At 49.4% G+C, this 14,231-nt stretch overlaps 1 protein-coding gene across 1 annotated transcript; it reads right to left on the bottom strand.

Annotated features, from left to right (window-relative positions):
• Positions 1-1,813: 1,813 nt before the first annotated feature.
• Positions 1,814-3,254, bottom strand: LOC149369763 (uncharacterized). The gene has a single exon (XM_089577819.1). It carries the CDS (start codon positions 3,232-3,234, stop codon positions 1,930-1,932), a length of 1,305 nt encoding a protein of 434 aa, XP_089433945.1. The 5' UTR covers positions 3,235-3,254; the 3' UTR covers positions 1,814-1,929.
• Between the last annotated feature and the right edge of the window lie 10,977 nt (positions 3,255-14,231).

Genomic DNA, 14,231 nt, shown 5'->3' with positions numbered 1-14,231 from the left:
CCAGACTGTACTTTACTTGGCTGCGAGGTTGAGTCATTAGCAGAAACAAATTGCGAACGGTTAAAAAGAAAGCATTCGATCCAAGCAAGCAGTTTGGGATCAATGTTAAGTTGATGTAACTTAAACATTAGAAGGTTATGGCATACTTTATCAAATGCTTTCGAGAAATCTAAAAATATACAGTCGGCAAGTGAACAGCGGTCAAGGATGACGTTTAGCTGATGCGTGAAGGATACTAGTTGTGTTTCACATGAATAAGTCTTGCGGAAGCCATGTTGCGATGGTGAGAAAAATGAATTAGATTCGAGAAAGCTAGCTAGATTTGAGGCAAGGACATGTTCTAGAATGTTACATGGGATGCAAGTGAGCGAGATAGGCCGGTAGTTAAAAGCACAATGCTTGTCACCTGATTTATGGAGTGGGAACACCTTCCCTACCTTCCATTCAGCCGGCAAAGAACTTTTTTCGAGCGACTGCTGGAATATCTTTGTTAGAAAAATGGAAGAATAACAGCTCGTGTTTTTCAAAAATTTCGCGTTGATTAAATCGTGCCCAGGAGCGGAAGATTGTTTTAGAGATGAAATTATTGATTCGATGCCTTCTGCTTCAATGGTTATGGGAAACATTGCTGGATAAACATTGTTGTGCGTAGATTGGGGCGTAATATTGGTAGTTGAAGAAAAGTTGCGCAGGAAAACTTCGTTAAGTACAGACGCACATTCGTTAGCTGGAATAACATTGGAAGAGCTGTCAATCAAGGTTATCATGTCATCCGCTTTGGGGTTAATCACACGCCAGAATTTTTTTATGTCGGTTTTAAGCATTGATGGCAGGGTATTATGAAGAAAGTTATTCTTTGCTTGTTTAAGCGCGGTTAAATACTCATGGGCTGCCAGTTTGTATTTAGTCCACCGTGTTATGCTAACAGAACCTTTCGCAGATTTGTAGAGACGCTTTTTTTTATTAGACAAGCGCTTGAGACAGGTGCTGTACCATGGAGCGTTATGGTTACAGACAAAGGTGCGAAGTGGGATGTATTTGTTTGTTAATTCAGCAATTTTGGAAGAAAACATATTCCAGTTAGACTGAACACTACGGCAGTCAAAGTCTTGTAGAAAGACGTCAAGGAAGACTGATAATTCAGTATTAATGGCTTCAAAATTAGCTTTTGCATAATTTCGAAACGGTTTGAATTTTTTAACGGTTTTTGGTCGCAAGATATTCAAGTTGAATGAAAGGGCCGAATGGTCGCTCAAGCCGGGTAAGTACGTGATGTCGGAAACAAGATCAGGTTGCGCTGTTAATACAAGGTCCAGTGTGTTTGCGACAGATTCCATAATTCTTGTAGGCTGCGTAACAAGTTGTGAAAACGAAAAAACAGAGCACATTTCTAAGAACTCATTGGCTAATGAAGAAAAAGGCTGTAAGGTTGGAGATCCAGTGTTCCATACTATATTTGGTAGGTTAAAATCGCCAAGCAGAAATAAAGGTAACGTGGGATAACGGCATGTAACGATGTTAATGATATCATGTACCTCATTTACGAAGTTAGATGAATGGTTTGGGGGGGCGGTAACAAACACCAATGATTATCTTCTGGTGGTTTAGTTCAACGATGGCCCAAACCATTTCTAAGTCAGTAGATACATGAATACACTGGGATGCAAGATCTTTCGAAATGGCTAAGAGCACGCCGCCTCCCTGTCGCATTGTTCGGTCACAACGATAGAGTGAAAAACGATGAGTGGTCTGAAAAAGTTCGTGATCTTGAACCTTTGAATGCAGCCACGTTTCTGTAAGTACTAAAATATCGGTATTGCAAGTATCTAAGACAGAAGTTAAGGAAGCGCGTTTATTCATGATGCTACGAATATTAGTAAAAAAAACTGATACGTGGGACGCGTCTTGTCCACTTCCCCTCGCGCTTTCCTAACTTGGGACGTGTTCACAATCAACATGCTCGCCGCTATCTCGTGGTTCGTACGCGGCATTTTCGCTGATGGTGTCTGTTGCCGGGTCATAGACGAACTGTTTTTTATTCATGACTAGTTTAGTGTATCTTAACTGGAAAGTACATGGTTGGGGCTGGCTTTTAGCGTACTCAATGAGTTTTTTTCGGGCATGGCGTGTGGCGGGCGAAAAATCTTCGGAAATAGAGACATCATTTTCTTTTAGCTTTGCTCGCGCGGAAAGTACTTTGTCTTTTGTTTTCGTGCTGGCGAACTTGACAACAATTGGGCGACACTTATCGGGCGTGTAGCGACCTATGCGATGGGCGCGTTCTATTGCTGTGTCGGGTAGGCTGTCGATTGCTTCGGCTAGTGCTGCCCTTACGTTCGACTCTGACTGTTCCCATGATTCGCGAGAATCAGGGATTCCATGAAAAATTAAATTATTGCGTCGAGATCTATCCTCAAGTTCGTCAACACGCAGTTTTAAAGAGTCGAGCCGATTTGTCTGGACTTGTGCTGACACTTGAATTCCAGCAATGTCATCATCGAGACGGTCTAATACCTTTGTTTTTTCTTCAAGATTGTCTAACCTCGTATGGATTGCCTCAATTTTGGTCTCGATGTTCTTTTGACCAACCTTAATTGCCTTAACGTCGCTAACCAACTCGGCCTGGCCCTTAGCGGATTCTACAGATCGTGCCTGGAGGTCCTTTAATAGCCGAAAAAGAACTTCCATCTGCTCCGAAGGATTGGCGGGCAAATGTTGCAGTTCAAGTAATGCTTCAGTATTACGCGTGGTGGGCCCCGGATTAGTCTCTACATCACCGGAGCGCAGTATGAGCATCGCCATTGAGAAACAATCGCAGACAATTTCACAAAGCACTTGTTGGCACGGAAGCAATAGCAAGAACGGGTCGTCACTTTTCTTAGCATAAAGCGAAACGTTTTTACACACCTGCGAAGGGTAAAGATGCGCTGCATGAGCCATGGTGTTCCAAATGCTGCTTCCGTGCCAACTAAACGGACTGTCGCTCAGACAGCCGCTTAAATTGCTACTGCGATGTGACGTCAGAGTCGACGATGAAGGTACGTAGAAAGCCGGGCGCATTAACTGTAGTGGATCCAGGTGAAGATAGTTGAAGGGCTGCTGGTAGAATGCGTCATCGCTTGATTGTAGCAGCGGTGTGGAAATGTCATCCGCCGAGTATGCCGGGGGCGGACACAGCAGTACCAAGAACGCGAAGATCGTCTGCGAAGGGTAAAGATGCGCTGCATGAGCCATGGTGTTCCAAATGCTGCTTCCGTGCCAACTCTATTGATTGCAAACAAAAAGCATCTAAAAAGCTGACCGCATAACCAAGTCAAAAAATATAGCCAAGAAAAAACGGTGCTCTTTCTAGCGCGCGCCGTGAGCTGCGGCAGCAAACGATTCCCACATTCACCTTCCCCGAACTATTTAGCTGATAACCTAAGGGCAGACTCAGTATTCTAAATACGCCGTGCAAATGCAGCATTCATTCATCTTTGCGGCAACATTTATTCACCGCACATGCGTTAAAAAACCTGTTTATAGTCTCCTTTACTAAATACGAAACCCTGCAAAAAGTTATGCGCCGGACCTATAAAAAGGACAGTATAAAAATCCAAAATACAGTTTACTCTAAACTGGATGAACGTTACCATCTGAAGTAAACAATCAGATGCCTAAACATGTTTCCCTCGATTAAAAATTGTTTGCCATTCAGGTTTTATGCCAACAGGGATAGATACGCAACGCAGAACTATATTTTAGCGTTTCAACAGTGTACACGAAAAAGCGGCAAACAAAAAAAAAACAAAAGAAGGCGTGAGCTACGCACGATAGACACCCCACAGCAGCGAACGTAAACAGCCGTTCGATAGTGGATCCGCCTCGAACTTGACCGGCTGTCAATCCAGTTCGCTGCAGCGGCGGCGTCGGGAATAGACCTCTCCCGGCCGACGTCATCAGCGCACGTGTTTCTGGTCCGATGGGCAAAACATGCACCGTACCGAGGAGGCTCTCACAGGGAGAAGAAAGGCTGCAGGGCGTCTCGGATCGGGGAACAGAGGCGGCGGGGGAGCACTCGACACCGGAAAAACCGGTTCAGAACCGAAAGTGGATGATTTTGCCCATTGAGTGTGTCTTCTCCGCAGTACATGGTTGATTGGACTCCCAGTGTTGCCAACTCAAAAATAGAAAACCCGCGTCAGGAACTCCCAAAAACCGCTAAAAACCGCCAAATGTATTTTTCGTGACAAAAAGTTCACTTTTGTACATTCTATTTAGTGTGTAAACAAATATAACTAATAATATAAAAGAACAGAAAGCCGTGCTTCTTTTCTGACTAACCACTAGAGACTGTGTACTTTACGCTCAAGTTCAAAAAAGTACTTTTTAAAAAAAGTTTAAAAAATATAAAGTATTGACTAGACACTGCCGAGTCCTGACTGACTCGAGGTACAACCTCAGAAAGATGTGTGCTTCATCAGTAAGCGACTGTCACTCGTACCGCTGGTGCCAGGTTCAGGTGGGCTTCTAGCGCTGCTGTCAGCGTACACCGATCTTTTTAGTGCCGATCTTTTGAACTACATTTGGTGGGAGTTCGTAGATTGAGCAGCATTTACCCTGCCAACAGAGTTCGACTCGAATAGCCAAGATGTCATTCGTCATCTCTGTTGACAACCTGTTCCTCAGTTTACATTTGAAAATGTTCAGCTGTACATACTTTACTTCACAGGTCCCATTTCGCCCGGCAGATTGGAGGATTACGCTCAAAAGTGCCGCAGAAATTGATTCAATGCATGTTCCAATGTTCGCCACGGTAGCCACCTCAGTGACGTCATGCGCTCACAGCGGCATGGTGACATTTTCTCGGAGAAGAGGGTAGAATTTTAAGAAACCTTTAATATTCGGAAATAAAGGGCAGATTTGCCAAAACCTCAAAAAAAAACAGCCATCAAGGCTTAAAACCGCTAAAAAATCCGCCTCCCGCAATACAGGATTTTCTACCGCTAAATAGTGTAAAAACTCGCCAAATTTAGCCGGAAAACCGCTAAATTGGCAACACTGTGGACTCCACGTGATGGCGCTCTGCCAATGGAGTCGCTAGAGTAACTCTAGGAGTCGCGAGCGGCGTTTTGAAAACAGACGCGCAACTCTGCTACCTTTGCAAAATTGCCGCTGGCTTAGAAGATGTTTTCTAACAAAGAAGACAGTAACTCTAAACTTGCAGAATATTGAGCGCCCTCTACAATTTTTCAAACGAAAACCCTGGTTCGCAGATGGCAATCTCGCATTCTTGGAAAAGGGAGGAGAAGATGTCCCTCTATCTGTATGGGAGGGAAGTTGTTGAAAGGACACAATAGAGCAGGAATGTGAACACAAGGAGCCCGTCCGGGCTTCAGGTTCTCGCAGATTAAGGGACAGTCGCCCTCTTCGCGCTGACCCTCCAGTCAGCAGAGCAGGAAGTAAAAAGGGAGGACTGTGAACAACAAGGTGTTTTAGTTAGAAAACACTTTCCTGTCGGCAAGCTTTACTGGAATTGTGCAAGTTGCCGATTTGGGAGGCTTAACTCCTCATCTCACCACCTGCGTGCAACAAAAGCGCATGCGCACTGAGATCGCGTGTTTCTGCCACAACTTGCAAAATTATACGTGAGCTTCTGCAGAAGGGTATTTTCCGACCGGAAGCTAGCAGTTCCGCATACTTTTTAGAAAATGAAGGTGGAAGAAGCCTCTTAATCTCTAACAACGTTGAAATTCGGGCTTGATGGTTCATAATTCGGAGCAATAGCGCAAACAGGACAAGGGACCAAGAACTAGTAGACACACAGCGCTGTGTGCGTCTACTCGTTCTGGGTCTCTTGCCCTCCGAACCCTTTTAATCTATTTGGTGATCGATTAACGGATCTCCTCTTTGGTGGGCAGGGCAGGAAGTGATAACGCAAATTGCGAAAAATGTCTTCTTTGTTGGAAAACATCATCTAAGCCAGCGACAATTTTGCAAGTTCACCACTGTCATGAGGAGTTGCCGTGGCATGCAATAAGGATAGAAAAATGTTAGCGGGTGAAGGTGAAGCAAGGCCATACTGGCTTGGAGCCAGTGCTTGAGTTGGGGGGAAAAATTAAAAAGAAGGGATAATCCTGGCCGCACAACTCAGCTGCATATGGAACACAGACGCTAAACGACTTTAGACCTCATAATAAAAAAAGGTCTGCACTCCGGTTCAATGAATTTTGAAATTTCAATCATTCAGAGCAACCATCAAGGTTCAAGAAAAAAAAAAACCAGGACTCACGCTTCGAAGCTCAAAGTAAATATTAGCTGCGCTCATGCTGGAGGATGCATGTATTCTGCAACGTACACCCGCCGTCAAAAGATTATGAAAGGCGACTATGTCAAAAAGATCTAATCGTTTCGCTTCCAAAACTTATTGCGGGAGGTATAAGGGTGCGCTGTGCAATTTTTACCATGAATAGACAGTGACAAAATTGAATTAGTTTGCTAAAATTGTTTATCAAAGCTTGACGACGGGTGTACATGAGCACAATTCCTCACTCCCATCCTACTACAAAATACGAGCAGATAAACGTTCGACACTACTTACCAGGATCGATGGCGTCATCGCGAAATACGTTCGCCTGTTGGCAGGCTGTCCAAACGCGTCTGCACACCCCAGGTACAGAATCGGGCAGCAGACTGTATGATGCACCGTCCGGAGACGCCACGTACAATTTACAAACTGCACAAGGCAGTGCATGCCATAACAGGTCGCATTCTATTCGCAGAAGGACGAATGAGCGAATCCACGCGTCCTCTGCCCTCTCTCTTCACCGCCCCTCACCCTTTCGTCCTTCTGCAAGCAGATTCTTTCTTCTCTTCCTTTCCTTCTCTGAACCGGATACCGCGTGTTTCCGTGTCCAACAATTTCTGGTAACGTTGCCCGTGTCTGCTTTCGTGGTATGTACTCACCTCTAACGTTTTGCCTCTCCCCAAACAGCCAAGGAAAGACGGATGAATGTAAAAAACCACTTCCTTTTTTTAATTTTTTCCCCCACCTCTTTCGTAACGAGCAGAGGTACAAACCGGATTTCTTGGCTGCTCTGCTACACGGGAACGTTCGAATGACATCTGAGTCGAATGACATTCGGACTCAACGGACTCCCGCGGTGCTACAGGACACATTCCAAACGCATTCGAAAGCCTCAGCTAGTTTTCAGTGTGCAACGACGACGACGACGGCGGCGGTCACACCAGCCTGACAACGACGCTATATCACGGTCAACAGCAGCATGTGATTATAGTGAACTATCTAGTTTACTATTGTCACGTTGTAGTGACGGCAGTCCAGCAGTCAGGAAGACACCAGAAAGACTTGCAAACGAAGCTCTTTATTTGGGCTGACTTGCGCCCTCAAAAGCACTGAATCACTCGGCGGCGGCGTAAGCAACACGCGTGCTCGGCGGTCGTCGAACTACGAATGTCCACCGCTCGCGGCATCGCTCAATTTAAAGCCGGCAAGGAAACTTCCCGATAACAGGTCAAGATCATCTACGGTAATCTGGAAAAACCTAGATGCAGCCTTTCATGGCTGCGAACAATCGAGATTAGTCTGGTCGCTTCTCGCGCCACGAACAAAAGTGATAACGACCCTTTCCTGCTGCCTTGAGCGTGAACGAACCCGCACTGCAATGATACGTGGCATTACCCCCCTTCCAAAGAAGCATCGTCTCGATGCTTTAAAATGAAAATAAACACGGACAATGAACACTTCCAGTCCTTTAGCGTTCATAATATGGCTTCAGGCGTACGACATGTACGACTTCCGGGCGTGTGCGGCGTCGCTGAGATGCTGTCGTGCCGTCGGGATTGACTTCGTAGTCGAGGTCACCGATGCGACGGAGAACCTTGTACGGGCCAAAGTAGCGTCGCAGCAACTTTTCACTCAATCCACGGCGGCGAACTGGCGTCCATATCCAAACACGATCACCTGGCTTGTAATGCGTGTCTCGTCGGCGCAGATTGTAGCGTCGGGCGTCGGTGTGCTGCTGGTCTTGAATGCGAAGCCGCGCAAGTCTTCGGGCTTCCTCGGCGCGATGAAGGTAGGCGGCGACGTCGAGGTTGTCTTCATCGGAAACGTGCGGGAGCATTGCGTCGAGTGTTGTCGTGGGCTTCCTGCCGTATACCAGCTGGAATGGGGTAAACCTGGTTGTCTCCTGGACGGCAGTATTATAAGCGAAGATCACGTAGGGCAGAATGGAGTCCCATGTCTTGTGTTCGGCGTCAATGTACATGGAGAGCATGTCTGCGATGTTCTTGTTCAGAGGCTCTGTGAGTCCGTTGGTTTGTGGATGATAGGCAGTGGTCCTCCGGTGGCTTGTCTGGCTGTAGTTTAAAATGGCTTGCGTCAGCTCCGCTGTAAATGCCGTCCCTCTGTCTGTGATGAGCACTTCGGGGGCGCCGTGTCGCAGGAGAATTTGCTCGACAAAAAATTTTGCGACTTCTGTTGCGGTACCACTAGGCAACGCTTTTGCTTCGGCGTATCGGGTCATGTAGTCGGTGGCCACGATGATCCACTTATTACCTGATGATGAAGTCGGAAAGGGGCCGAGGAGGTCCATTCCTATTTGCTGAAAGGGCTTAGTTGCAGGTGGTATGGGGTTCAGGAGTCCGGCTGGTCTAGTCGGAGGCGTTTTGCGTCGCTGACACTCACGGCACGTTTTCACGTAATGGGAAACGTCGGTAGCTAGCCGCGGCCAATAGTACTTCTCCTGGATGCGGTGCAACGTGCGAGCAATCCCGAGAGGCCCTGCAGTCGGCTCATCTTGACATGCCTGCATAATTTCTTGCCTAAGATTCTTGGGCACGACAAGAAGATGTACTGTCCTGTTGGGCGCGAAGTTCTTCTTCAGGAGGACATTATTGTGAAGGACGAAGGACGACAGTTGGCGCTTGAACCCCCGGAGAGGTGATGCGGTCTTGCCTTTCAAATAATCAACTAGGCTTTGCAACTCAGGATCCGAGCGCTGCTGCTGCGCGAAACTGCTGGCGCTTACCGGTCCTAGGAAAGCATCGTCGTCTTCTTCTTCCGGTGCTGCGTCTACGGGGGCTCGCGATAGGCAGTCTGCATCGGAATGTTTGCGGCCAGATTTGTAGACTACAGTTATGTTGAATTCTTGAAGACGCAGGCTCCAACGGGCAAGGCGGCCGGAGGGATCTTTCAAATTGGCTATCCAGCACAGAGCATGGTGATCGCTCACAACCTTGAATGGTCGTTCGTACAGGTAGGGGCGAAATTTGGACGTGGCCCAAATAATGGCGAGACATTCTTTCTCGGTCGTCGAATAGTTGGCTTCGGCTTTCGACATTGAACGGCTAGCGTACGCAATAACTTTTTCCTCTCCACCATTTTTCTGAACGAGCACCGCTCCTAAGCCCACACTGCTTGCATAGGTATGGATTTCGGTTTCGGCGTTTTCTTCAAAGTGCCCGAGCACAGGAGGGGACTGTAATCGGCGCTTTAGCTCTTTGAAAGCCTCCTCTTGCGGCGTTTCCCATTTAAAAGCCACGTCCGCCTTGGTAAGTTGGGTCAAAGGCTCAGCGATGTGCGAAAAGTTCTTGACGAATCGCCGGTAATAAGCGCAAAATCCAAGAAATCAGCGTATAGCTTTCTTGTCATTAGGCTGTGGAAACTGTGCGATCGCAGCCGTCTTCTGAGGGTCTGGGCGAACTCCATCCTTGCTTATGACGTGACCAAGGAACAGCAGCTCCTCGTAGGCGAAGTGGCACTTCTCTGGTTTCAGTGTTAGGCCCGAAGACTTGATTGTTTCCAGCACTGTCCGAAGCCTTCTGAGGTGGTCTTCAAAGCTTGTGGAGAAGACAACAACGTCATCTAAGTAGACTAGACAAATCTGCCACTTCAAGCCTGCGAGCACTGTATCCATTACTCGCTGGAACGTCGCTGGGGCAGAGCAGATGCCGAATGGCATCACCTTGAACTCGACGAGTCCGTCTGGCGTGATGAACGCAGTCTTCTCGCGATCTCTTTCGTCGACTTCAATTTGCCAGTAGCCGCTCTTCAGGTCCATCGATGAGAAGTACTTAGCGTTGCATAACCGATCCAGTGTGTCGTCGATGCGGGGGAGGGGGTAGACATCCTTCTTCGTAATGCTGTTCAGGCGGCGGTAATCGACGCAGAAGCGAAGGGTGCTGTCTTTCTTTTTCACTAGGACAACTGGTGCTGCCCAGGGGCTCCTTGATGGCTGGATGACGTCGTCACGTAGCATTTCCTCTACTTGCTTGCGGATAGCTTGGCGTTCTATCGGCGATACGCGGTAGGGGCTCTGCCGCAGTGGTCGGGCGTGTTCGTCTGTGACAATGCGGTGCTTGGCAAGCCGGGTTCGTCGCACATTCGATGCTGATGAGAAACAATCGCTGTACCTTTGAAGAAGACTGCGTATTTGGTCTTGTCTGCTCCGGGGTAATGCCGGGTTGATGTCGAACGTGGGTTGACGGCCTTGGTCTGATGGTTCTGCGGGTTGGTCGGGTAGGGCAAATACGTCTCTGATGTCTGCCAGCTCGTCGAGGAAAGGGATCGTCGTGCCTTTGTTTAGATGCCGGTATTCTTCGGTGAAGTTGGTTAGCAACACCTGGCCTTGGCCATTTCGGATTTGGGCGACTCCCCTTGCGACGGCCAGTCCTCGATCCAGGAGTAGCTGGGTGTTCCCCTCGATGACGCCTTCGGCAGTTTCGACGTCTCCAGTACCTATGCAGGCGAGGACACTCGATCGGGGCGGCACGCTCAATGCTTCGTCGAGGACGTTTAAGGCAACGTAATGAGTTGCGTTCGTCGCAGCAGGTATGGCATTCTCCGCGGAAAGCTTGATCGACTTAGATCGAAGGTCGATGATCGCCCGATGTTCATTCATGAAGTCCATTCCCAAAATCACGTCTCGCGAGCATTGCTGTAGGACCAGGAAGGTTGTAGCATAGGTTCTCCCATTTACAGTAACTCTCGCGGTGCAGCGTCCTGACGGCGTAATCAGGTTACCACCTGCGGTGCGGATCAACGGGCCATCCCAAAATGTTGTCAATTTCCTGAGTCGAACAGTGAATGGCCCGCTCATGACTGAGTAGTCAGCTCCCGTGTCGACCAAGGCAGTAACCGCGTGACCGTCGACCGTAACTTCAAGGTCACTTGTTCGCGTTTTCGTGCTACACGTGGTCTTCGGTGTACGATCTCGGCTTCGTCGGGTAGTGAGGCTGCGGTGGGCGTACTCCGACGTTACTTCTATGGGCAGCGGTAAAGGCGTCAAGTCTGGTCGCTTCGTCGTCGGTGTTGTCATCGAAGTTGTCGTCGAAGTTGTCGTCGGAGGTGTCGTCGGAGGTGTCGTCGCAGTTATCGTCGGTGGAGGATCTTTGTCCTTGCGCTTAGAAGCAACCTCACCTCCAGAGGTTGCTTTATTCAGTTTAACCTTCGGGGGCTGGGAGAGCGTCCACGCACAGCGTAGCCTCGGCTCGGAGATACGAAGCGCGGAGACGAAGGCGACGGGGAACGTGATAGGTGGCTGGGTGGTGAGCATTCTTCCCGACGCAAAAATTCCTCAATTTCGGCTGGTCGCTGGCCGGGTCGGGGTCGTGGAGCGTCGTAAGAGAACCCTCGGATGCCCAGTCTTCTGTATGGGCAGTGCCGGAGGACGTGACCGGCTTCGCCACAGTGGAAGCATAGTGGGCGGCGCTGGTCGGGAGTTCTCCACTCGTCGCATTTCCTCGGATGCGCGCGTCGCTCGTAGGACGGGCGGGTTGGGGCGAGTGGGCGGCGGTCCAACGCAGCTGGCTGAGGGCGATAGGGGCTTGGGTCCCGTCGTCGAGGGGCAGGACGGCGCACACCTGCGGCGTAAGTCATGGCTGGGGCTGCAGAGGCTGCGTGGGTGTCGGCGTCACACCCAAGGCCTGTTGAACCTCGTCCCGGACGATGTCAGTGAGCGATGAAATTTGCGGCTGCGTTCCCGTTGGCAGCAATCGTCGGAGCTCCTCTCGCACAACTTGACGTATAACATCCCGCAGGTCATTGCTGTTAGCGGTGTCCAGGCAGCTTGCTGAGAAAATGCGCTGCTGGCGGTCATACTGGCGGGCTCGGGCATCCAGAGTTTTTTCCATTGTGGATGCCTCTTCTACAAATTCCGCGACAGTTTTCGGTGGGTTTCGGACGAGGCCGGCAAAGAGTTGCTCTTTAACTCCTCGCATGAGCAACCTTACTTTTTCTTCTTCCTTCATGTTTGCGTCGGCACGCCGGAAGAGACGCTTCATTTCCTCAGTGTACACAGCAACGGTCCCGTTTGGGTGTTGTATGCGAGACTGTAGCAGCTGTTGGGCTCTCTCCTTTTGAACAACGTTCGTGAAGGTCTTTAGAAGCTGCTCCTTGAAGATTTCCCAGTTCGTGAGGTTAGCTTCCTCATTCTCAAACCAGACTTTTGCTGGTCCCTCCAAGGCGAAGAAGACGTACCTAAGTTTCGTAGCATCATCCCAGTTGTTGAAGGCAGCCACACGGTCGAACTGTTCCAGCCATTCTTCGGGGTCGGCGCCAGGCGAAGCGTCGAAGGTTGGCGGCACCCGGGGCTGGTGAAGAATGATTGGAGCCGTCGGCTGGGGCAAGCTCATGGTGGACGTTCCTGCTGGCTTTCGTTTCCGGGTAGGGTCAGGCAGAATCCCGAACTCAGGTGCGTCTCCTAGCAGACGTCGGCTTGCGCGGTGGACTGGACTCAGGTCCTGCGGTGAATGACTCGAAGGGCTGGCGTCGCGACTTGCTGGGGGTGTACGGTACATGGAAGGCTACCAAGCACCTCCACCAGATGTCACTTTGTAGTGACGGCAGTCCAGCAGTCAGGAAGACACCAGAAAGACTTGCAAACGAAGCTCTTTATTTGGGCTGACTTGCGCCCTCAAAAGAACTGAATCACTCGGCGGCGGCGTAAGCAACACGCGTGCTCGGCGGTCGTCGAACTACGAATGTCCGCCGCTCGCGGCATCGGTCAATTTAAAGCCGGCAAGGAAACTTCCAGATAACAAGTCAAGATCATCTACGGTAATCTGGAAAAACCTAGATGCAGCCTTTCATGGCTGCGAACAATCGAGATTAGTCTGGTCGCTTCTCGCGCCACGAACAAAAGTGATAACGACCCTTTCCTGCTGCCTTGAGCGTGAACGAACACGCACTGCAATGATACGTGGCACTATAATATAATTGTAGTGGGACAAGTTTTTCAGGCCAACAACACCGACGAATCCGATCGGCGGACGGTCAGCCTTGTCGGCGGCTGAGCGAAAGCACGGTGATGAGGCGGCGGTGTGAACACGTTCGCGCTTCTAAATGAGCGAAACGAACGGCTGTATATCACATGTGCACACCTGAACACTAACCAGCGATAAGCGCTTGGCAAATTAATATCAGTCGACGACGGCTCCCTTCCATTCCGCGACGACTAGGCCTAGCGAGTCCGCAGGGTTGGATCTGTGATTGCGGCTGTTATGAAGAGCGAATCACAAGTTCTAGCGAATGCAAATGGTCACCGAGTGTAGTTTTGGCAACAGTGAGCTGAAATTAAATATAGCCTACATCGCAGGGCACGCATACGATGAGCGGGAAACGTCGGTGTGACCCAGACTGCCGAGCCGTGCTTTACGGCCAGCAGCAGTCTTCGCCGTCGCTAGCTTGTGGATAACAAGTTAGGCCGTTTCAGTTAAAGCGAACGGTCGCCAAACATACTTCTGCATAAAGTAGTTTAAGATAGAGTACTGGTCACGTCGGAGGAAGCCGGAACAAGAAGCAAGAAGCAGCGGTCCTGAGCGATGTCAACAACCCGGCTGTCAAGTGTTTCTCAGGCGTGCAATGTCATAATAGCTTCCCACACATTGTCGCACTGCGTAAACAAGCACGGGTTCAACCGGTAAAAAAGAAAACAGAATTTTTAATAGAACTAAAGCACAGATTGCGTTTTATTTCATGAAAAGAGCACTAGCTGTTCGAACGCAGCGATGTAAACAACAGTATGAGCGCAGTCGTCCTCATCGGCGCACTCCTAGGGAAATTTCATGCTGACGCGGTTAATGTTCATTGGTGTAATATCTTCAAGCATTCCCTTAGACAGGGCACGAGTTATTTGCTAAACAAACAGCAGAAAAAAGCGAGCAGCGGGTATCGAAATGAACAGCAGCAGAGCCGAAAGCAGTCGCTCGGCTGTGGGCGGGGCGAAGCGACG

This window comes from Amblyomma mixtum, chromosome 1 (assembly GCF_055824585.1).
Source record: "Amblyomma mixtum isolate Tamu chromosome 1, ASM5582458v1, whole genome shotgun sequence".
NCBI lineage: Eukaryota > Metazoa > Arthropoda > Arachnida > Ixodida > Ixodidae > Amblyomma > Amblyomma mixtum.
Note: the sequence above shows the minus strand (reverse complement) of the source record. Positions and strands in the feature narration are given on the sequence as shown.